Source organism: Synchiropus splendidus, chromosome 13 (assembly GCF_027744825.2).
Source record: "Synchiropus splendidus isolate RoL2022-P1 chromosome 13, RoL_Sspl_1.0, whole genome shotgun sequence".
NCBI lineage: Eukaryota > Metazoa > Chordata > Actinopteri > Syngnathiformes > Callionymidae > Synchiropus > Synchiropus splendidus.
In genome coordinates this window covers 8,971,640-8,994,216 of record NC_071346.1, presented here as the reverse complement: position 1 = coordinate 8,994,216, position 22,577 = coordinate 8,971,640, and the positions used below count along the sequence as shown (strand labels likewise).

Here is a 22,577-nt window from a genome sequence, read left to right as displayed (position 1 = left end):
TACCAATGCTAACTGCTACATACCTTCCTAGCTTACTATCCGTCTCCACATTTAGCAGTTTATCAAACACGCTGTTAAAGTCAAAACGTGTAATGTCACGGACGCAAGTGTAAACACATTCAGACGCGCGCTTCTTTACGAAACGACCAGGCGCTTCACAGTAAGTTTGGTATTGCGGTAATAAACTGGCAAACGTGTGTGCTAACATCAATTAGCTTAGCTTTCATGCAATGCTAGAATGCTACTGAAGCTGCTCCAATGTTCAAGGCGTTGCAAATTGTATCGGTCTGAAGTGCATGAAATTACAATGCATTCAAACGGGTGTGTGCAGAATATCGACTCTTATAGGGGTTTTTTTGCTCGCGACAGTTGTCGACGTTGGCTGTGTCTGTGATGCTAAGACGTGTCGGTATTGATACATGCTTTCTCGATGTCACCCAGGCTACCATGTCAGGAGTGAAAAGGAAAATAGAAGGCAACGACCCCGACTATGAAGACGTCTCTCTGATTCACAGCAGCAAGAGAAACAAAGCTGTGGAGTGTAGTGGTAAGTCAGTGCTCGTGGTGTGTTTTGGATGCAGCAGTGGAGCCCTGTATTCACTCATTCTTCCCGTGCAGCACGGAATGCAACGGTACAGAAGATTGAGGCCATCATCACTGAGCAGTTTTCTTTGGAGATGAGGAACAAAGAGCATGAGATAGATGTGATCAGCCAGGTGTGTGTCCTGCTGCCCTCTGCGCCCCTTGTCTCTGGCTGGGTACCAAGCTTGTTTGTTTCCTTCTGCAGCGTCTCAATGAAGCCAGGAGGATGATGGACAAACTGAGGGCGTGTATCGTCGCAAATTACTATGCCAACGCTGGGATGACAAAGCTCCAGGAGGTAATTCTGTTTGAGTAATATCTGTTTTTACTAAGTTTTCTAAGAGCTGCATCAGTTAACCCTCGGGAGGTTGGGTTTTCGACGCAGTTGGTCTGACAGTATGTCTGTTTGTGTTGTAGAAATAGTGGGAAAGTAGACTCACTTTTCTGTTTATATATCGGCTTAAAATCCTACGCACTCACCCCCCGGTACTGAGGTTCTGTCATGACACACTGTTCTGCTGTGGGTTTGATTCCCACATAAGCCAATGCATTATTGTACAAGGCTAAACACATTCCAGAAAAATACTTTGAACTTTGGATGGACTGAGGGCACTTGGCCGAGGTTGGAGCTCTCTGGATGCTTTTCTAGAGGCTCCTCTCATGCAACAGCTAGTTTATTGTTGCTTTCTCTGACAGGGCTCCAAGAGTGACCCAGGAGTGCTCAACCACCCCGCCATCCGACGCTTCCTGGAGTCTCCATCGCGCTCTTCCTCCCCTCTCAACCAGGGCTCTGAGACGCCATCTTTGATTCAGTCCGAGTCCGAGTCTCTGTCTCAGCATGGAGACGGAACAGACAAGGAAACGGAGGCAGCTTGGAAAGAGGACAGTAGCAGGCAGGAACGCAGACCTGGACGCAACACGGGGAAGGTTTGACTTTTGTCAAATCGCTTTTACAAATGGACTCTCCCTTTTCTCCCCATTAATCGGCTACTTTTTATTTATTTTTTCAAAGGACACATTTGGCGTGCCATTAGTTATGGGAAATGAACAGCGAGTGACCTATCACACCACTGGAGATGAGGCATCAAGACTGTATGCAAAGAAGACCATCGTGGTGGGAAACGTGTCCAAGTATGTGGTTAAATAATTCAAATCATGATAAATGTAAATAATATAGCAGTTTGAATACATTTTTATCACATTATATAAACCCAAGATGATGTATACTAACAGTGTTTTTCTTTCACTGTAAACAGAATTAAAAAAAATCCCAATAACAGAGAACAGACTATTAACATATTTCTCATGAAGTCTTAATTTAAATGAATCTGTTTGAATGCCACCATTTAACTTGTTTCATAAATAATGCATTAGGTAGCGATGATAAATAGCACTTCTCACTGTGTGGGAAGAAAAAGTACCACTCAGAGAGAAGAGTGTAGGACGGCGCAGCCAAACTTGGTGATGCATTTCTCAGGTTGTTTGTTTCAGAATGGGTTGCTGGGGTTGTGGTCCCTCTGGTCGTCATGACTTTCATTGCTGTCTTAAAAATTTAGAGTCCGGTGTTGTCCCTGTAGTGCAGTTATCCCTTCCTATTCCTAGAGACAGTCGCTTCTGCTGCAGCGTTCTGCATGGGCTGGAAACACAACAATTGCTCAAGGTCATTTCGGCATTTTGAAAAATTTGACTTTGACTCATACGATGATGTGACTCTGATTCCATGGCTGCAAAAAGACAGGCCGCAGGGTTCAAACAGTGAAAATGTTCACTGTTGAACTTCATTTTTTATTCAGTTTTTCCTTTATGACTTATTTCAATTCAGACTCTTCGACCTGTGATAGAAGATGAATGGATTTTTCTTGAGATCTTGTGATTTATTTTCCATAGGAACTTATATTTCGCGGTATTGATCATTTTTTAAATAAAATGAATTTCATAACCAGCCTTTCAGATTGTAATGTGCACAAACCACTATTGAAATTAAACAGAATAATATTACCACTCTAACTTAAAAGAGTCTGATGAAATTTGCTTAAAAAATACTGCAAATAAAAATGATCAAGATCAATTCATGCCATTAGTCAGCTGTATTTAACACATATTTTACACATATTTTGTCACCACCCTAAAATGGAAATTATAGTTTGAAATGTTTAACCCATGCAATGATTTAAATGATATGAACATAAGGACAAATGAGAATTTTTCAGCATCAGTAATCCATTCAAACACTTCTTTTTTCTTAAACATTTAATAATGAATATTAGTATCATCATTATATATGCTACTGTCTACCATTGTACATGGTAGACAGTAGCAATTCACATGAGGAAATTTAAGAGAAACTGTTGAGGGTTTCCTTCTTATTATTTCAAATTCAAAACACTCGTCCGTTTGCCTCACAGATACATCCCTCCAGACAAACGTGAAGAGAACGACCAGTCCACACACAAGTGGATGGTCTACGTCAGAGGCTCCAGAAGGGAACCGAGCATCGACCACTTTGTGAAGAAAGTCTGGTTCTTTTTGCATCCGAGCTACAAACCCAATGACCTCGTGGAAGTGAGGTATGTGTTTGCTTTGTTTTCCGCACATCTAAAAGATTCACTTCTGACGCGAGTCTATTTTCGACTCCTTTTGTTTTAAAAATTAGCACTCTCTGTCAGCACTTCCCTCAGGCCACAATAGGATTAAGTCAGACGTAGGAGAGTGACGTTGAAGCCGTTTTATTCCACATTGTCTTCAACTTATTATACTTTAAGATGCCGACTGGTCTGTCATCAGCTCCACCTCTTAAATATTTAGTGCTGTTCATGTTTGAAAATGGTTTCCTCTGTTGAATAATCTAGTTTCTGTCGTATTCCCAAACATTTTCAGGGCCTTTTAGATCGATGGCAAACAAATGTTTGAGGTCTTTTCCATGTCATCGTTCAGCACATAATGACTCAAACCAGAAGTCAACATGACGCATGACTAATAGTGGGCACACCTAAATTATACACACGATCATTTAATCACCAGCTACAGCAAGCATTCATGGACTTGCCTTAGCCCAAAGCACAAAGTCATCTGTCACGTCTCTGCTTAAAGATCCTGATGTTTCCAACTTTTCTGTGTTATGTTTAAGATATAAAAGGCTTTATCCACTTGATGGGAATGACTTTATAAGTTAGCCATACTCCACTCCAACATCTCTTGAACAACCGGGTAGAAAGAATTATCAAGACTTGCTCAAGCTCTTGTGAATTTTAACGTCTTGGCAGTCATGTTCCCAACACATGTAATACTGGTGTAAATTGAGAGATGATTCTGAAGTTAAATTTGATGGTCTTGCACCCATGTTTGATGATCATTACTGAAAAGTCTCTTGTATCTGGTATGTGTTTTGTAAGTCCATTTTTATGCGCAAGATAGCTGGATTTTTTTTTTGATGATGCACTATACTACGGTCTCACTTTACAGTAAACACAACAATCACTATCATTTCATTATGCAATACCAATAATGACTGGATAAATAAAGTTGCAGACAAAATAAACATCCTTCATTGTTTAGTTTTCATCTTATTCATAAAAAGGGATTACCGTCAAGTCAAACAACCTTCGCATGAATATGAGGTACAAAGGTTTTTAAGATTTCTGCCGGTGCGAACCTGCGTATCAGTGAATTGTCTGTGTATATAGGTCCATACAAAAGACCAGCTGTTGATGTTGGCCGCACTATAGGAGGAGACGGCTTGTTTTGGTTGTGACAATGCAAACAGTCTGAGCACCAGCATGTGCAAACACACCGTGACACATTAGCATGCAGCAAAACACATTACAGGAAGTGATCGTGACACATCAAAATGATCCCTGTTAATAATAAACATACACAGACAGTGGTATTTGGCTATGTGTACTCAACTTTTCACAGTATTTTTCCTGCCTTTAGTCCATTTCAAGTCGCAACCCAGATGTGGTGGCATTATCACTGCATTTTTTTGAAATAACTTCTATAAAATATATTTATTGTTTCTTCAGCTCATCTGTATTCAGTGAGACTAGCATCGGATTGTTAATGTTTATTGACATTTAAGTTGAAGCTGAAGGTTGTCGAAGATCTTTTCTGTCTACCTGATCTGAGAAATAAGCTGGCTTAGTGCTCAGGTAGAAGAGTGTCAGCAAATCTGAGGGAGCCGCAGACTAAGTGCATCGAAAGTGGAGATTTATGAAAATGTTGAATCAAGAGAAAGCGGTGCACTGAGTGGGCTTCAAAGTGGGGAAAGATGAGAGAAGAACCCTGAAGTCATTGATTTTTAAGATTATCAACTCGATGTAGTTGGACGCAAACGTTGATCCGAAAGGTCGTCCTGATTACTGTACAATCTTTCTGACTCCTCTCAAGTTTTCTAACCATAGTCTGTACTCAGCTAGAAATGAGAGCGTGTGCACCCAGTATGGTTGGTTTCATAGCCTGCAAACATGGTGTTATTTATTTATATTCACAGTTTGCTTGAAGAATTCAGTGATGACATTTTCTTCATTGTAGCGAGCCTCCCTTTCATTTGACACGGCGTGGTTGGGGCGAGTTTCCTGTGAGGATCCAGATCCACTTCAAAGACCCTCGCAACAAACGTATTGACATTATTCACCAGCTGAAGGTACGAATGATTCCCCCCCACCCCCACCTCTTTTTTTCAGGCAAAATAATTCTGATAGTAACATAGACAATGTTGTTTGGGTACTGTTAACCTGCTGTGTCTACTTCCCTGTAGCTGGACAGGACATACACTGGGCTGCAGACACTAGGTGCAGAGACTGTAAGTAGGAATTGAGCCCTTATTGTTGCCATTCAGGTGCGTCAGTGATTCATTTCCATCCTCAGGTGGTAGATGTTGAACTCCATCGGGATTCACTTGGGGAGGACTTCATCCCTCAGCCCTCTTCTTCAAAGGTGACTCGGAGAGCAGATAGCCCAGTGACGTCTGCGTCGCAGGCTTCAAGTCATGGATGCCCAACTTCGCCAGTTAAAGAGGAATCCAGAGTAGACAAAGGTACTCGTGCATATTTTTGTGAGCAAAGTCTTTGTCTGTATGAAACTTGATGGATCGGATTAAAAAAAATTTCAATTGATAATGAGACATGGGACATATGGTTGAGATCTAGCGTTGTTCCGGATTGTTGTTCACTTCTGTTGAATAATTCTTCACTCATTGTTGAGCTTCAACATGTTTATTCATATCTCAAATTAAATATCGCACCCTAATATTGGGTCGTAATGAGGAGCTTGGCAGAGGTCAGCACTGTCTTTTCTAGTTTAGTAAACTATAATCAAATGCTATTACATTATAGAAATATTTATGCTTAAATCATAAGCATGTGTTTTTTGTCCATCCTGTTGGTGGAAACCCTTATAGGTCACTTATCTTCAGGCGCAAAGGGTTTCTGCTCTTCTATCATTGTTTTTATTTTTGTTCCAGATATCATTAAAGCAGAAAGTGGGAAGTCTGTAGGGGCTCACGGCAATGGTCTTGCCCCAGGTGAAGTCACCCCAACCCCAAGCAAACCCAAATCAAGTGAGAGGGTCACGCTGGGATCCAACGGCAACTCTGCCTTCCAGCCCATCACCACAAGCTGTAAGATTATTCCTCAGTCACAGACACCAAGCCCTGCTGAGTCGCCCGGGAAGTCATTCCAACCAATCACAATGAGCTGTAAAATAGTTTCAGGTGAGTGCCTCCACCTAGTGTTTGTTGAACTCTTGTTTTAATAGCGTTATTATTATTGAGCTATTAAATTTCCTCATTTGTATGTGGTGACTGTTAAACACAAACATAAGCAGTGTTCTACCATGACGGTATAAAAATTATGACATTATTTTATTGCAGATACAGTTAATCAAAAAAGAGTAAAAATCATAAAGGAACTTTTGACACAAAATATAAATATATGCAAAGGTGCTTTTTTTTCCTCCATTTATTTTGACTGTCAAGAAATACAAAAAATGAGTCCTAAAACAAAGATTAGATTTAGAGTTGAACTGTCAAAGCATTTCTACATGTATAGTCATATTCTGACTTCATGTCGGCCACGTAAACACAGTCCTGTAGACCATGGGACGTACTTCACCCAGGTCTGATCAAGGGGTTATCTCTCCACTTTTGGTTGTTCAGACTGTCCCGTTTGTCTCACCAGGTTCCCCGATATCGACCCCGAGTCATTCACCGTTGCCACGCACGTCTTCCTCCTCCACTCCTGTCCAAACCAAGCAGAATTCCTCCGTTCTCAACAACCCGTATATCATTGTGGACAAGCCAGGTCCTGTTATTAGCATGGCCTCTTCGTCCACCACGTCTACAGGTACTTTGTGTATTCACCCCTGATGTTGAAAGGTTCTGGACTGCCCGTGCTCAAACCAATACTCAGGCCAACTAGAGTTCTATTCTTATCTGCTCCTGTCTCATCCCAGTCACTGTTTACTTCCTGAAGCAAAATGTGTGATGAGTAAGCCAGATGGATTCTGAATTACAGGTTACCATAGTAACAGCAGGATGTTGAGTTATGTCATAATCATTACACTGCAAATGTTACTTCCTATAAACAGGCCTCATGTATGATATTACCGTTTTTTTTTTCCCCTTTTTGGGTTCATAATTGTGAAAATGTATTTACCGATCCATAGGAAGCCCTTCAGCCAAGCAGTCTGCAGCTCAGGGCACTCGATCTCCAGCCCCTAAAGTTCACACTGGCACCTTGCTCTCTTCTGGAATGAAGGTGAGTCTCAGTGGAAAGTGATCCTTTAAGTAGTCGTCACTGCTATAATGCATATAATGGTCTTTGATATATGTAGGTCACACGGTGCCAGCGACAGAACTTGAGCAGAAACTTTTTAAACTGTTGGAATAAATGTGTCACCGTGCTGTGTTATGACTTAGCGGCTATATTTAGATTCCCAAAATTATCTTGCCGAACCACTTTCAAGTATTAAACCAGTATATGGAAAAGGCTGAATTCTGAAACGCAATATAATCTTGGTCATGGCTAGCGCTCGGTTCATTAGTTTCTCTGTCAGTGTTCCTCTGTAAATTCTATTATTTGTAAGATGGAGTGAGACATTCATAGTGTTCTTGTTGTATGTGTAGTAAGTGCCTCCGCAACCACTATAAATAACAGACCAGTCTAAAGATGGAGCTGCTGTGTGAAAACTCGATCACGGTTTTACTAACACTGAAAAGTCATCCCCACTCTCTGTCTCCCGACCCGACGCAGAAGTCTTTCATCGCGCTAAAGTTCACATTCTCTGGCATCTGCTGCAGTACATGGGGGCGGGCGAGGGCGACAGGAGGGTTCTACACTTGATAAATAAATAATGATTCTAGCTTCCAAAATGGGATCTCAGCAATTTCGGTGGCTGGAATTGATTCTGGGAGTCGTCTTCAGATGTGAAGCTATGATCTCCGGGCTTCTATGAACCTCTTGGGTCCCCTTTTTTTTTTTTTCAAAGGTTATTATCAAACAAGAACCGGGGGAAGTTTCATCACAGCAGCAGGCGGTTTCCACGACAACTAGCCAACAGCAGCCTGCTGCAACTGCAGCCCATCAGTATGTCACGGTGAAGGGAGGTCACATGATCTCCATGTCGGCTCAGAAGCAGGCAGGAGGCGCTTCGGGCAAGGTCGGACAGTCCTTCCATTTCCACTGGTTTAATCCAGCAAATAAAGACCAGTCACATGTGATGGTTTCTTTTCTCTAGATGTTTGGCATCCCTGTCAGCTCCACGCTTCAGTCTGCCGTCAAACAAGTAGCCATCAGCAGTGGACAGCTTCTGGTGGCCAAGGGCAGCCCGTCTGTCTCCAAGGTGGTGGGTGGGAAACAGGTTTTGGCTCAGGGAGTCGCAAAAGCCATAGTCAGTGGGGTTGGAGGCCTTTCTACTCAACAGGCGGCTGCCAAGGGAGCTGGTAGTTCCACCGGCAAAAGTGGAGGTCAGAGTTCATGCACAAACATACAGCAATACCCTCAGTGTATATGATGCCGGTTTTTATTTTTGTGTTGTGCAGTGATGGCAACTCTTCAGCTGCCAGCTAACAACCTAGCTAATTTGGCTAATTTGCCCCCGGGGACCAAGCTCTACCTGACCACCAACAGCAAGAACCCCTCAGGGAAGGGCAAGCTGCTTCTCATTCCTCAGGGAGCCATCCTCCGAGCGTCCAGCGCAGGTGAGGGCCATCTGTCCCACTTTTTCTTCAATACAGACTCTAGGAAGCGGCATCCCACCATCGATCACTAGTCAAATGTTCTGATGCTTTTCTTTAACAGTCGTGAGTTAGTTGTGGTTTGAACGATTTTGTTTTGTCACTGCCGAGTTGAGAAGAAATAAGGTTCTCTGTCCCACCACTTGTCATTGGAGGAACCTACTGAGCTAGCATACATTTGCGGTCTTTGATATTTCTATAGATCAAAAGAGATGCATGACTCCTCATGCAGCCACAATCCTTGCCCCAAATATTACTGTCAGACTCCTTCATGCGTCTTGTTAAAGTAACTTTTTAGACATATTTTGGAAAGGAATTCAGGGCATGTGGGTGGCAGTCGGCCTTAAGACCAAATGACCTTCGAGCATATGAGTCATTCAAATCCGTCTGTGAGCCAGAATGTCCGATAACAAACAACTTGTCAGTCATCCTTTGTCTCCAATCAGATTTCCCTTTTTATGTTGTCCTTTCAAGTCATAGGGAGACAAAAGAATAGAATATTATCCCCCTCTTTGGATGAACTCAAACAACTTCAGGCGCATTGATGATAACATTTGGCAGTAATGAGTTTGTGTTTGTAATTTAGGTCAGCAGTCTCAGAGTGGCTCATCAGCAGGCACTGGAGGAACTCAGACTTCCTCTTCTTCAGGCAGCCTGCCATCCAACCTCTCCTACACGTCATATATCCTCAAACAGACCCCACAGGTGGGTGGATGCTCGTGACATTACCGCTGTAGACCTAACCATGATCCTGCCACTTTTGAAAGCATCCGAAATGATCTTGACATTGAACTGGTTTGCTTCTTGTCCTTCGTGAAGGGCACGTTTCTTGTTGGCCAGCCATCACAGGGCTCTGGGAAACAGGCCGGATCCAGTGTGGCGACCTCCTCTCCTGCTACTGGTACTCAGCAGGCCATCCGGGTCACAGCTGGGCAGAAGGCGGCAATCCTGGCTCAGGTTGGTGTTAAGAACAGAACCATCCGACACATTGTGGAACCATAATGTTATCCACTGTTATGTAAGTTGTTGAAGCTAATATACAGTAATGATTCCACGACACAATTTTTGTTAGCCATGTCGACAATATTATCTTTTCGCTTTGTACAGCGAGTACAGTGTACACTACTGTATGTGGTGTGATGATGACCGCTGCTCCACATCTGAATGTAGAATACATTATTGATGTCCCCGGAAGAAGACATATGGCTCTCTCTGAGGGGGTGTCGAGATGCTGCTTTGGTGCACACATAAAATATGAATATAAAGCTTCAAAGAATCATATTTTTCTTTTCAAATGGAAGAATGTTTTTTTTCTTGCGCATCTCGCGTGAAGCTAGATTTTTTTTTTGTCTTCATGTGTGTATTTAAACGAGGAGTGGAATTCAATTTAAAAAATAATCAAATGATGGACAAATACACACATTTAAACAACAAAATGTGGTTTATTTTGCATCAGTTTGACAAAACACAATAAATCACGATGGTGGCTATCGAGTTTTTATATCACCGTATTGAAACTAAAGCTCTTTTAATATCTTGAAAATATTTGTATAAGAATTTCAATTTTATAAGGATTAGAAATACATTCAGAGTAGTGGAAACCCTGGCCATTGTTTTAGCGAAAAACATGCCTGAACAAAAGCAAACGGAAGCTTTTGTTTGCTTTTGTTCAGGGATTCCTCCATGTTTGTTGTTGTTGTTATCATCCTAGCTGCCACGTGTCTTGTGCATCAGTGTGATCAGTGGACCAGGAACTCCTGCACTTACAGAGGTTCCCTGTTGTCTGGAGAGCAAACTGTTAAATTCAATTAAACTAAATTAAATTAAATTAAATTAAACATTAAATTAAAGTTCCAACACTAATTTAAACTATTGCATCGCATTTGATTAGAAATTATTTTCAATATTGTATTCATTTTTATTGACAATGCATCATTCAAAATGTGCTTTGCTTCCCTTTTTCTAGTTATAATTATATATCATATAATCATTATTATTATTTGACATTATTCATGCAGTCATTGTTGTCCTTTTAATTCTTAAATTCATGATTTAATTCATATTCTTTTTTTTCCCCTCCAAGCTGGATATTCTCTTGTTTTTAAACATAACCCTGACACTGCGTGACAGGTGGTGGGCGGAGCCCAAGGTGCGCAGGTGAAGCTGTCCGATGGTTCTGTCAAGATGGTTGCTGCTGGAACAGCGGGCCACTTGTCCAAGCCAGGGACCACCACGCTGAGGGTGACTACATCTTCCTCTGGCTCCGTGATCGCAGCACCTGCCACCAGCAAGCCGCAGGTGAGGTTTACTTTCTCTGAGGTGTTATTCTAACACGTCTTCCATCATCATGAAGGTGTGTTCCTGGATATAACTTTTCCTCACATGACTTATTATTCCACTCCTAGACTCATCAACATAAATGCATTTTCATAAATAAGATTTATATGATTTCCTGTGAGCTTATTCCCCCCTTGTTCTTTCTTTCTAATATATTGTTTATGTTCTCACAGCTCTGGCGATGCCTTTTTTACGCCGTAATTTATCTAAAATGTCATATTTTTTATGTGGTGCTTAACATATATAAATATGGATTTGAAATGATGGAGTTTGGAGACATTACGTGCAGCACAGCAGGGTGATTACTGGCAAAAGAGGACACACATCAGTGCAGACGCAAAGTCGGTGGCGTATTCAAGCGAGAGCGGATTTCAGGCGGCTGGTGATGAGCCCAGAGCATCTCTTAAGTAGCAGTTGGGGAATGCAAGATTCAAATTTTTAAGATTACAAACAGGCTGAGATCATTAATCGGGGAAATGCAGCCGCCGAAAGAAATCCTGGAGGCTCCGAGGACGAAAATAAATATGTACGTGAGAGGAAAGTCACTGACGGATTTGCATGAGGCAGATGTCATTGTTTTGGGGAAACTACTTTATAGGCGAACCCAGAACAGCCAGGAACTCTGTTGGCGGATTTTTATTCAACCTGCCAAACTCGAGTTACAGCTCGACTGGGCGCCACCTTTGAAGCAATGCTGGTTACTAGTACACAAACAGAAAAGCCTTGCGTCCAGTATGAAGTATTTCCCTCGACTCATTGAGGCAGGTGCATCATTGTGAGTGATGTGGGTAACTATATGATGAAGCCCTCTGATCCTCTTGATGCTTACAGTGCACTCACTAAATTGCAGCTACTGATGACTTCCATTGATAATGAGGACATGAGGCCAAATCTCAGTGCAAGCAAAGCATCTGCTAATGTGTTTTGGCATGAATTCATTTACTAATAGTTGTTCAACACTGAAGGTACCGATGGCTCACAGCTGAGCGCTGAATCAAACACCACAAAACACAAATGCTGTTGTCGTTTCCTGAACTGATTTTATTTACCCAAACACATTTTATCGCTGTGTGCCACTCATTTTCAGTCACCTGAAGGTTAGCTGCTGTGGTCTGCTGATGATCCTCTGGTCTTGGATGTATGTTGTCTACAAACGTTGCAGTTCTGAATTCTTTCAATGAAATTGTGACCACATGAGCTGGTTTGGTCAGACCATCTGGACAGATGTAGACGCTATAGCAGCTGTTCATATCAGGCTTGATACACAAGTAGTACCTTCAAATGTTTTTTGTTTTTTTTTCATGGTGCTGTGCGAACTACATTTTGGCCTGTTCCCCAACAATATAGGCTGCTGACAGCGGAAAGTCTTCTCAGCATCACTCACTGCTGGTTGCAGCCAACCAAGCCGCAGTGATCAACGCAGCCAAAAGTGCCAGTGCTTCTGCGGGCAGCAGCATATCCAAGACCACCGTGGCCACTCTGGTGAAAGGAGCCGCGACGCTGTCGAGAAGCGCAGCAGGTGCCACTGCTGCAGCATCCCAAACAGCCAAAGGCGTCGCCAATATGCCCGCTGTCGCCACATCGAAGTTGCAAGGAGCAGCTTCTGGACTCCCTAAAAACAGCGGCACATCAGCGGTCACGGCAGCTGGAGCAGGAAAGACCAGCGCGACTCTCTCAGGTGAGATGGAAAAAATCATTGAGCTTTGGTCCGGTCTGTTCTGAAGCCACGTTTGGTCATCAGGTATGCTGAAGATCCACTCTGGAGGGTCCAGCTCCCAACAGACGGTCTTGACCATCCCTGCCAACCAGCTCAAGCAGCTCGGGGTGGGCGCAGGTTCTGCAGGGCTGCAGACTATCCTGATGCCTGTGGGGAAAGGTAGGAGCTCTGTTTCTAGTGTTCCCTGTTTTAGTATGGACCTTTAATGAATGTGCTTCACTGAAGACGGCTGGATTCTTTCTAGCTGAAAAAGATAAAAGTGACTTTGCAATTGGCATTAATTTTACAAAATCTTCAGTTGGATTTATCTGGCTTTATCTATAGTTTTTATGAAATATTTTTAGAATCCAAATCTGTGCTGCTTAAAATTTTAAGCCCCCCTTCGTCCTTTCCTGCTTCTCTACATCAAATCCTGATCCACTCTGTCTCGTGTCTAGTGGTGTCTAAAGGTCCTGTGCCCAGCTCTCCTTCCCTCCCCTCCCCCACCACCTCCACCCCTGGTGCTGCAGGAGCCTCCCCTGGTCCCGTCAGCCACGCTCCTCCCTCTCTTGCCCTTCCTCTGGCCCAAGGTGAGAGGCCTCCTTCCCTGTCGGTCCAGTTGAACCCCACCATTTCTGCTGATAATCCGGCTCTCACTCTTCTGTCATGCTCAACTGTCACAGTCAAGACCGAGCCATGTGCCGGCACAGCTGTCACGGCCGCACCATCACCTCCGGTCACCTCCCCCGTCCCCACATCTGCCCAAGTGGCCACCGCTGTCAAGCAGGAACAAGGGGCAGATCATTCCACGCACGACTTCATCAAGTACGCATCACTTGGTTTATTAGCGGAGACTCTGTGGAGGAGGGACGCGGTTTAGTCTTCTTGTGGTTAAAAGTTGCCGGCTTCTTCCCCCAGCACCGAGCACATCGAGACCATGATGCAGCTGCTGACAGCTGTGGTGAAGCACTTCCCACTCATCGTGCCAGAGAAAAGTACGTGCGCTCGAAAAACCCCTTCCAAACACACAAATATTTGGGCTTTTGTCAAGCTGCTTCTCTTTCATGTGTTTAGCGGAAGACTCTCATCCCTTCTGCGCCGCGTCGATGGAACAATATTATTCCTGGAATATTGGAAAGCGCCGAGCCTCAGAGGTACATTCTTTGTGTTCTCGCCTCAAAACCCAGTTAAAAGCCAGCGTTTGTTTCTTCTCCTTTATTTTAAGGCTTCAGAAGTGTGATCGGTTTTGGTTTCACTCTAATACGCTGCAGGACCACCGAGTCAGCAGCCATTCTGCTTGCATCATGTCCTCACATCAATCTGTTTGGATGTGCCCCCAGCCTCACCCCCCTCCCCCCTCACCTTCCACCACCGGCTCATCTTCACTTGATGGTTTCATCAATAGTTCATACAGGCCAAGTGTGTCTCCCCTCTTATGAAAGACTCTGAAAGGAGCCCACCAGGTGGTATTTATATCTGCAGGTCACTGATTTACTCCTGAGACCAGAGAGTGCTGCCTTCAAAAGTCCCTTCAGCTCTGTGATCAGAGAGAACCGTGGGAAGGTGCTCCAGATTGATCCAGGTTTTTCATGACGTTAAACTCATATAGTACATGAGTTGGGAGCCCAGTCATACGCTTATGTTACGTGTTAGGGGGAGAAATGGGACACAGCCTTAAATTCTTATGAACTTATGGGTCCCCAGCTGCCCAGCTTCCCTATCTGGAAAATATTTTTAATATTTTTGTTTTTGACTTATTCAGTTGACAAACCAACAGCTCTGGTGACAGAAATGTGGGCCATTAACTTTGGGTTTAAAAGGAGTTGTGGGTGTGAATGAGCAGTTCAGCCGAGGTCTGCGCTCTCTGAGAGCTGCACCGATGCCTCAATTTCCATAGGATTTTGTTCTAGAACTCCACATAAAAGGTGATGTCCAAGTCCTTTCACGTGTATTGAAAGCCATTGATTTAGTACTGTAGACGCTGGCAAGAAAAACAATCCCAGTGTAACAACACAGAGTGTCGGAGCATGTGGCCGCGCCCACGCTGCATGTGTCCAGCTCGTTGCTGTTATAAATGTTTCAAGCCAGATCTGTTGAAGTGCACTTTTCTGGACTTGTTCAGCCGAGGCTCATACATTTTACAAACACGGAAGCGGAAATTCTGAACTTGGAGCCCCAAAGTGAAAGTCTGGAAAGTGCCAAAGCCTTTGTCTGGCGCGAGCATGTTGCTAGCCTCTTTGACGTGGTGGCCGTGTCTGCAGCTCCAGCGGGCGGTGGCGGTCAAACGTGTCATCCAGGACGTGTTGGACCACTCCCCGCGCCTGCAGGCTCTCACGCCGCCCAAGACCAGAGAAGTGGTGCAGTGGTGCCGGCAGAGGGGGTACACACCACCCGACCCTGAACCCCAGCGCAGGCCCGACGACGAGTCCATGGAGGACATCCTCACGCAGATCGACAATGAGCCCGGTGAGTTCTGCCTTGTTCAGCCGCACATACCGGATCGATACTTGCCTGTCAGCTCGGCGGCTCTGGGAGTGCAGTCAGCAGCGGATCTGTTGGTCGGACTCTAGTGTGAAACTTCTGAGCTCTGGACCGAATGGCATTTTCATCTATACGTTTCCCTTTGAACCTCCATCACACACACCACAAGCCATGCTCTCCACATAGCTGATGTCTGAATGTGAGGCTTGATGCGGATCTTCCCTCAGAGTGTCCGTCCACGCTGAGCTGCCCGGACGAGCTGCTGCTGCGGCTGGAGCAGATGCAGGCGCTGCTGAAGACCGAGCCGGAGGAAGGGGACGACGAAATAGTGGACATCGTCACTGTGACTCCCCCGTGCCAGAAGCTGAAGGTCAAAGAGGAGGAGCCAGAGACAGACACCGAGCCCAAGTTCTACATGGGCCCGTGCACGTCGGGCCAGTACGTCAGTGAAGCGGCCCAGCAGGTGCTGAAGCCTTCCTTCTTTATCGTTTATCATCTTTGATCCCAACCTGCTGAGTCCTGTTTGTGCTGCTCAGATCGGGATCAACATCCAGCCCGTGGAGGTGGAGAAGAATCTCTTTGCTCCTGTGATAGAAGCCATGATACTGAAGGTCAGTGGCCAAGCCACCCGTGTGCCGCTGGTTCTTTCCTCCTGTGAGAGTCTGTTGTGTTCCAGGCCACTGAGCAGTTCGCCAGCGACGTCCTGAGAGAGTCTTTAGCCGGCGCCTTCGCCAAGTCACCGCAGAACAGGTCAGTCTTTTCAGTTCCCACTGCTCCTTATAAAGCAAGGTTTTCTGTCCCTGCTTTAACTTGAAAGTCAACTTGGGTTTTAGAGCTCCAAAAGAGATCACAGCCATGAACATCCACGAGGCCATCTGCAGCATCCCCACGTGTGACTTCCTCACCAACACTCACATGGGATACCAGGAGAAGGACGACTGAGACGGGCGACATGAAGCTGACTGAGGAAGCGAGCGGTTCCTCCACGGCCTGTCCAGGCGCGTTCCTCTGACCAGCCTGAATTTCAGTGTCACACTGTCCAACTCTGACCAGCGAAGGAGTTTGACGCGAAGAATATCTGTACCTGTATGTGTACAAGTCAAGCTGCCTCTTATTTAAACATCATCACCATGGCAACCAAGGATCAGCGCTTTATTCACCCAACAGCTTTTTAACATGGCACCATTGAAGATTTTTAACAGTTTTTAAAGGTCATTTGTGCTGGAATTCCTGGAAACCACCTTGTCTTAGATCACACGGACAATCTTCAGTCCCATTTTTAAATTTCCCCCCGAACCGAACCCGCTGGATCATGGCTTCTTTGTCAAGTGTCAAAGGAATGTGATGAGTGCGACCAACGTGTGTGGGAACTAAGATGCGCGTGTTTGTTCATGTCCGGTCGAAGGAATTTGGGTGTGTATGGTTAGCAAATATTGTATTTTCAATTTCAGTGCAAACCAAAAATATAAAAAAATGAATATTCTTGTAATAAACAGAGAAAATATTCTCCTGTCTCAACTCTTGTTTCTTCCACTTTGACTGAAACGCACCGATTTATAGTCACAGATTTTATTTACATCGGAATTTTTCAGCAAAAATTTACAAAACATTTTTAACAATTGTTTCCCAACTTTAGCTAATCCAAGAAATTGAAATAGTTCAAGCAGATGTCTAGCAACAACAACGAATGATACGCTTGAGGATGCACATCACAGCACGTAAGAGCGGACTGACTCATTCACGCCGCAGCCAGAGAGTTTGAAAAACTACATCATGCATATTCAACCGCTCTGGAGACGCGTGGAAAGTGGGGCGTCTCTCGCTACCTGTCCTTCCTTCTCTGTGATGCGTTCAATTGCATAGATTCTGGTGTTGTGAGACCGACTGAAACCATTCCGGCTCCGATCAGTGACTGCAGCCTCTGGATCCGCTTTGAAAGACAGCTGAAGGGTTCGGGGGAAACTTGGTCCGTACCAGGTTTTCCTAGGCGCAGAGAGAATAAGAGAGAGTTTGGATCTGGAGCAAAACACGAGAGGCATCTGAGATGCCAGTCTCACGCTCTTCATCTGAACCGAATGCAACAGAAGAAACCTGCTGGATGGTCCCGGAGCTCGGCCCGAGACGCGGCTCCAGGAGGACACTAAAAATATGTCTGGCCCAGTTGCACGGAGAGTTCAGGACGCCGAGTGAGAGGATGAGCTGCTGGCGCGAGTGACACGAGCCCCTCCGAGATGATCGGCCCACACGCTCCGCCAACACGGCTCTGACTCACCACTGCTCAGGTGTGAGTCTCGCGCTTCTGCGTCCGTTCATTAATGGATGAAGTTCAAATCGGCTTTTGTTGATGACGGCGCCTGGCAGCGGCCAGAAAACTCATTATTGCGGCGATCAATTTGTCAAATTGTTCACCTCCGACGAGACAAAAGCCGCAACAGTCCAACAGATTGTTCATTACAAAACCCACTTTGTGGGATGTCACCGCTAAACCCGCTGACCTGGACATCTCCAGCAGCCTGGAGCGGCTTCCCAGACTCGCTTCCAGCTACAGCCACAGCGTGAATATTGACTCACGTTAAGTTGGCACCACTTAAGGGACCGACAAAAAATTGTTTGGATCGAAAAAAAACGTAAAGTAATGTCGTAATATTCTATGAACTACACCAGTGATTTTCAACCACTGTGCCGCGTCACACTAGTGTGCCGTGAGAGATCGTCAGGTGTGCCGTGAGAAATTATCCAATATCACTTTTTTTTTTAATTAACATTTATTAATAATTTTCTGCAAATATTATGTCATTGTCCAGTGTCCGTGCTGTAAAGGCTGGCAGAGTAATGTAATATTTGTCCGTGTGGCAACACGTAGCTGATTGCCTCGTTCCTCCAAGAGAATTAGTGATGCACCTGAGCTGTTGAAGAAGAGCTTCGTGTGTGTCTTTCCTCTATTCCTGCCAGGATATCGGCTTTGTGTTCATCTAAACAGGCCCAGGTTTCACACTGACTGAGTATAAATAAATTGAGAAATTATATTGTAATTAAATATACTATACAGAGTGTCATTTTGTAACATTTTTGGTTAGTGGTGTGCCACAAAATTTTTCCAATGTAAAAAATGTGCCGTGGCTCAAAAAAGGTTGAAAAACACTGAACTACACTACTGATGGTCACCACATTTATGTCACTTATAAAGGTTGTGTTATTACAGTAAGTAGTTTCTTAAATTTCAGTTCTTATTTTTCAAAAATATTTTCATCAAATTTTCCATACATATTTTGTAATAGCTATGTAATTACAAGGCTGATGGTCACCATATTCATGTCACTCATAATGGACCTCCCCATGGTGTTACTACATCAAGTAGTTTCTCAAATTTCTGTTGTCAATATTTAAAATATATATTTTTTCATCGATAGACCATGTGGCAGTGGCTCGTAAGAGCTAAGATATGTGTCCTAAAACGTTGATGTTATTGATTGAAAGTGGAATCTGTCAATATGGATCCAACTTAACCTAAGTGAATAAACGTGCTGTTTTTAATCGGCAATGACAGGAAACGCTTTAAAAAAAAAAGAGCCACATTTAATCCCCCAAATCCACCGCTGCCTCTCTTTTCACGCCATTGTTTTCTCTTCCCGGTCCATCTTTTCCTCCCCGTTCTCCTGGAGCGCATCCCGTTTCCCACGCTGCCCAACACAACAGAGGATTGTGTTTTGCTAGTTTGGCGGAGAGATGAGCTGAGCAAGGGGGTGGAGGGTGGGGGGATGAGATGCAGCGTGTGATAGATACAGTGGCGGAGAGGCAGAGAAGTGGAGGAAGGTGCGGCCTTTGATGGATTATATGGTGAAGTGCCATGTTGCGGTGCGGCGAGAGGCGAGGAGGCGGGGGAGAGTCGGTGGGGAGCAGGGGGTTATGACTGAAACAGAAGTGAGACTCAATGATCTGAGGAGAGGAGGGCTCAACACTCACTTACATTTCTTCCATAATGTATCAGGGACACGTGAATCTTGGGGTTCAGGAGTGAAACCAACTGAGAGGTTTAGTCATAAACCTGGAGCTTTAATATGTGAAGTCTTCCTAACCCGAGAGAAGAACCAGCAGCTCATCCGGGCCACGTCCTGCTTTAAAATGCTGGGTCACTTTGTGACTGCAGCATCACGACAAAAGCGATGCGTTGCCATGGAGACCGAAGTCTTCAAACTGGAACGCTCCACTGGGCTCACCTCTCCTCTCTGTGCGGCCTCGGGTGGGTGGGCGTCGGAGGAGACGGGGGCGAGGGCCGTGGGCTCAGACTGGACGCAGTTCCCGCTGTGATGCGGCCCCGCGGACCTCTGGCTCCCGGCGTTGAACGCTGCCTGATAGCTGGTCTCAGGGGGGAGAAGGGGGGCCTCGGTTCCGGAGTGAGTTCCGGGGAGTCCGGTGGGTTTTTTGGCGCTTTTAGCAGGTCGGACTCCAGTCCAGGGTCGGTACTCCTGCCTGGAGACACGAGCCCAGTTGAGGACAGAAATAAGCCTCTAAACAGAGTGAGAACTGAGGCTAGGTTCAGTGCAGAGGAAGCCTCCACTCTGGACTAGGAATGTCTCGTTATTCCCCAGTCAGAGGCTGTTAAAATGGCGAGGACATAATAGTAGTCTTTAAAAAGCATAAGAATACAAGAAATAATCTGATCATTCATTCATTGGAAATCATAACCCGGCAGGAGCAGAGCTCGGAACTTGACAACAAGTTCCGAGCTCTTGGGTCGGTACCTGTAGGAGCTGGTCCTGCTCTCCTCCCCGGACTCTCCGGACCGATTCCCCGGGTTCTCCTGCGACACCGCTGTGCTGGCGCCGGTCCCGATCCAGGGGAAGTTCTCCTTCCTGGGGATGGGCCAGGGTTTGAAGTCCTGCTTGTACTGGGTGACGCCGGAGAAGGGCGCGCCGCGAGGGTGGCGCTCTCCCCGGGGCGCGCGGCCGGGCTCCCTGGAGCCTTCCCGGCTCCCGCCGCCGTCGGCTCGCTCCGACGCCAGCACCTGCTTGGCGACGGACCGAACCTCCTGCTCGCCGATGTCCGAGTAGTTCTGGACGGTGAGCGGGACGGACAGGTCCGATTTGTCCAACTGGTTCCAGAAGCGAGCGAGGCAGCAGACTCTGCTGATGCACGGCCAAGCCATGGCGCGGACGCTAGCGAGACAACCGCGGGAGGGAAGCGAGAGAAACAGAGGTTACATCCAGAAACAGGACTGGTCCCGTGTCCGACTCTGGGCTCGCGCAGTCCTCGTTTCCATCTCAGCTGGAGAGAAGCCGGTGCGCCGGGGAGCGCCTGACCACGTGGTCTGTAGTGGACCTACTCTGCAGAGAACCACATCCGCAGCTCTTCACGCCTCCGCAGTGGTCAGTACCTGCCTTTCGCCTAACTAGTTCTCTCTCTCTCGAACTGATGTCTAAGCGGGGCTTCCTTCTTCCCTGCACCCGCCGCCATGGCCTCCGACTTCAGACAAGAACGCGCCAACTTGAGCGCGTCAGCAACGATGAGTTTGAACATCAACCAGAGGAGTCCAGAGCGTCTCGTGTTCCGCGGCATCCAGGTACGCGCCGCTCGGCTGAGCCACGCGAACATGAATTACAACACTGGCATCTGCTGGTGAAAGAGGTAAACTGCAGGCGTCGAGGTGATGCCGCCATCTGCCGGCAGAGTTGTTCACTGCAGTGTCAGACACGCGACGGGACAGCGAATCATTGAAGACTTTTCACTTTAAGACGCGTGTTTTGGAGTTGGTTGTTTAATTCTCGCAAGTTTCGGAGTTGGTTTTTGAGGAACAAGATCGCGATGCGGCCGCGAATAGAGCCGTGAATGTCGCGCGCCCGACAGGACCCGAGCGACAGCCGAAGAACGCGTTCAACTTTCATCGCATAATATTGAAACCACCTTTCACCACCTGCGTTTTATAACCAGCGGGTGACAGATCCGCATCAAAATACAAAACCAAAAAAGCTTCTGCTTATTTTGCTAAAACGCTTATGGAAGTTAAAATGATCCGTAACGCAGGAAGCGCATTTGAAGGATTTGTCCACTAGAGAGCGCTATACACTTCTAAACCAAAACCACCGTCATTCTGAACTCATTTTTAGTCCTTAGTTGAGGTTTGAACAGCTTCGGTTGACTAAAATCTATTTTTAAATGGTTTGACTTTCTGCCATTTAATCATGCTTTTGATTATTAATGATGTTTGTGTTCCTTTAGTACACAATATAATGCACGGATATTTTAAAAGCGCTTTCATGGATACAGCACAGTTTACTTCTTCTTTGTCATGATAGAAGTTCCTTGTTTCCCACACAGCTATAAAGACAGGAAGGTTTTCGTTAAATGATAATAATAAAAATAAATAATTCAGATTATTTATCTGGTGTTAAAGTGTCACCATGTCATGTTATTATGTCGTTAACTAAAAATAACAGGAAATGGATATCTTCTTATTTATTAGAATTGCTGATTTATACTGGGGAAAAAAAACTAAAACCAAATCTGAATTGAAATGTAATTTGACACAAACTTGGTTTCAAAGCAGAGACGCTTGTGTGAGCCTCCAGCCTTGTCTTCTCTCACTCGCTTGGTTCTCGCTTCATAATATTCCTATCAATATTTAGTCAGGTTGGAGATGCGTCCTGACAGCTGAGCAGATGTGAGGAAAGTCAAGCCAATACAGTGAAGCCCAGATGGTCCCCGACAGTAACTGATGGACTTGTTAACCGACACTTTTGACTGGACTCTTAAGTGGTTTCAGCTTCACTGTTTCCTCTTAGCACAACATCAAAGGAGGATCTCTGCAAGTCGTGATCTTCAGACATGAATAGCAGATCAAAGAGTAGCAACACTTTCTGTGACTGATCCTGGGTGGCTAATCATGTTCCTCAAGATGTTTCAGCAAGTTCTTTGTCAGATTATTAAACTTTTATTTGAGCTCCAAGCAGGCATGAATGGATCCGAACTCACACGCTGCAGTAGAAACATGAGCCCAGTACCAACGGCTTCACCAGGCCTGTTCCTCCATGACGGCGTGTCCTGGGTGGAAATGAGATCCTCCCTCATTGTTGTTCATGGAGAGCAGGCGCAGCAGAGAGAGCCATGCAGCTCTTGAGCAAACAGCAGTCTGAGAGGAGTCCAGTCGTCCAGGAGAGCTTCAGAGTAGAGCCACTGCCATCGACTGTTTTCAACTCAAATCCCGCTGGATGAAGTGTTTGTTTCTTTCAGCGTCTCTCTACTTCCTGTTTG

The 22,577-nt window shown here is 45.4% G+C and overlaps 2 protein-coding genes across 3 annotated transcripts; one reads left to right on the top strand and one right to left on the bottom strand.

Annotated features, from left to right (window-relative positions):
• Positions 1–3: 3 nt before the first annotated feature.
• Positions 4–16,859, top strand: yeats2 (YEATS domain containing 2). 2 transcript variants are annotated; one of them, XM_053882663.1, is made up of 30 exons: positions 4–160; positions 442–547; positions 619–716; positions 788–880; positions 1,279–1,509; positions 1,595–1,713; positions 2,988–3,149; positions 5,113–5,224; positions 5,339–5,383; positions 5,449–5,617; positions 6,044–6,292; positions 6,759–6,923; positions 7,246–7,337; positions 8,068–8,238; positions 8,317–8,545; positions 8,621–8,779; positions 9,402–9,520; positions 9,635–9,772; positions 10,946–11,113; positions 12,500–12,830; positions 12,894–13,028; positions 13,307–13,438; positions 13,532–13,673; positions 13,767–13,843; positions 13,923–14,002; positions 15,110–15,314; positions 15,557–15,792; positions 15,866–15,940; positions 16,006–16,079; positions 16,163–16,859. In XM_053882663.1, exons 2-30 carry the CDS (start codon positions 448–450, stop codon positions 16,269–16,271), a joined length of 4,215 nt encoding a protein of 1,404 aa, XP_053738638.1. In that variant the 5' UTR covers positions 4–160; positions 442–447; the 3' UTR covers positions 16,272–16,859. The 2 variants fall into 2 exon arrangements, with proteins under 2 accessions (XP_053738638.1, XP_053738639.1); XM_053882664.1 differs by lacking the exon at positions 13,307–13,438.
• On the bottom strand, positions 16,171–20,863 carry map6d1 (MAP6 domain containing 1). Its single transcript, XM_053882667.1, has 3 exons — positions 20,072–20,863; positions 19,547–19,799; positions 16,171–17,312 (listed from the first exon to the last, which is right to left on the bottom strand). The coding sequence occupies exons 1-3, from the start codon at positions 20,473–20,475 to the stop codon at positions 17,235–17,237; spliced, it is 735 nt and encodes a 244-aa protein (XP_053738642.1). The 5' UTR covers positions 20,476–20,863; the 3' UTR covers positions 16,171–17,234.
• Between the last annotated feature and the right edge of the window lie 1,714 nt (positions 20,864–22,577).

Bases quoted from the DNA above. Each gene is read 5' to 3' on its own strand.
- yeats2 (XM_053882663.1), top strand. From the start codon at position 448: ATGTCAGGAGTGAAAAGGAAAATAGAAGGCAACGACCCCGACTATGAA. The intron at 548-618 runs GTAAGTCAGTGC...CTTCCCGTGCAG, and splicing joins CAAAGCTGTGGAGTGTAGTG to CACGGAATGCAACGGTACAG. The intron at 13,844-13,922 runs GTACGTGCGCTC...TCATGTGTTTAG, and splicing joins ACTCATCGTGCCAGAGAAAA to CGGAAGACTCTCATCCCTTC.
- map6d1 (XM_053882667.1), bottom strand. From the start codon at position 20,475: ATGGCTTGGCCGTGCATCAGCAGAGTCTGCTGCCTCGCTCGCTTCTGG. The intron at 19,800-20,071 runs GTACCGACCCAA...TCGTGTCTCCAG, and splicing joins AGCAGGACCAGCTCCTACAG to GCAGGAGTACCGACCCTGGA. The intron at 17,313-19,546 runs GTGAGCCCAGTG...CTCTGCGCCTAG, and splicing joins AGGCCGCACAGAGAGGAGAG to GAAAACCTGGTACGGACCAA.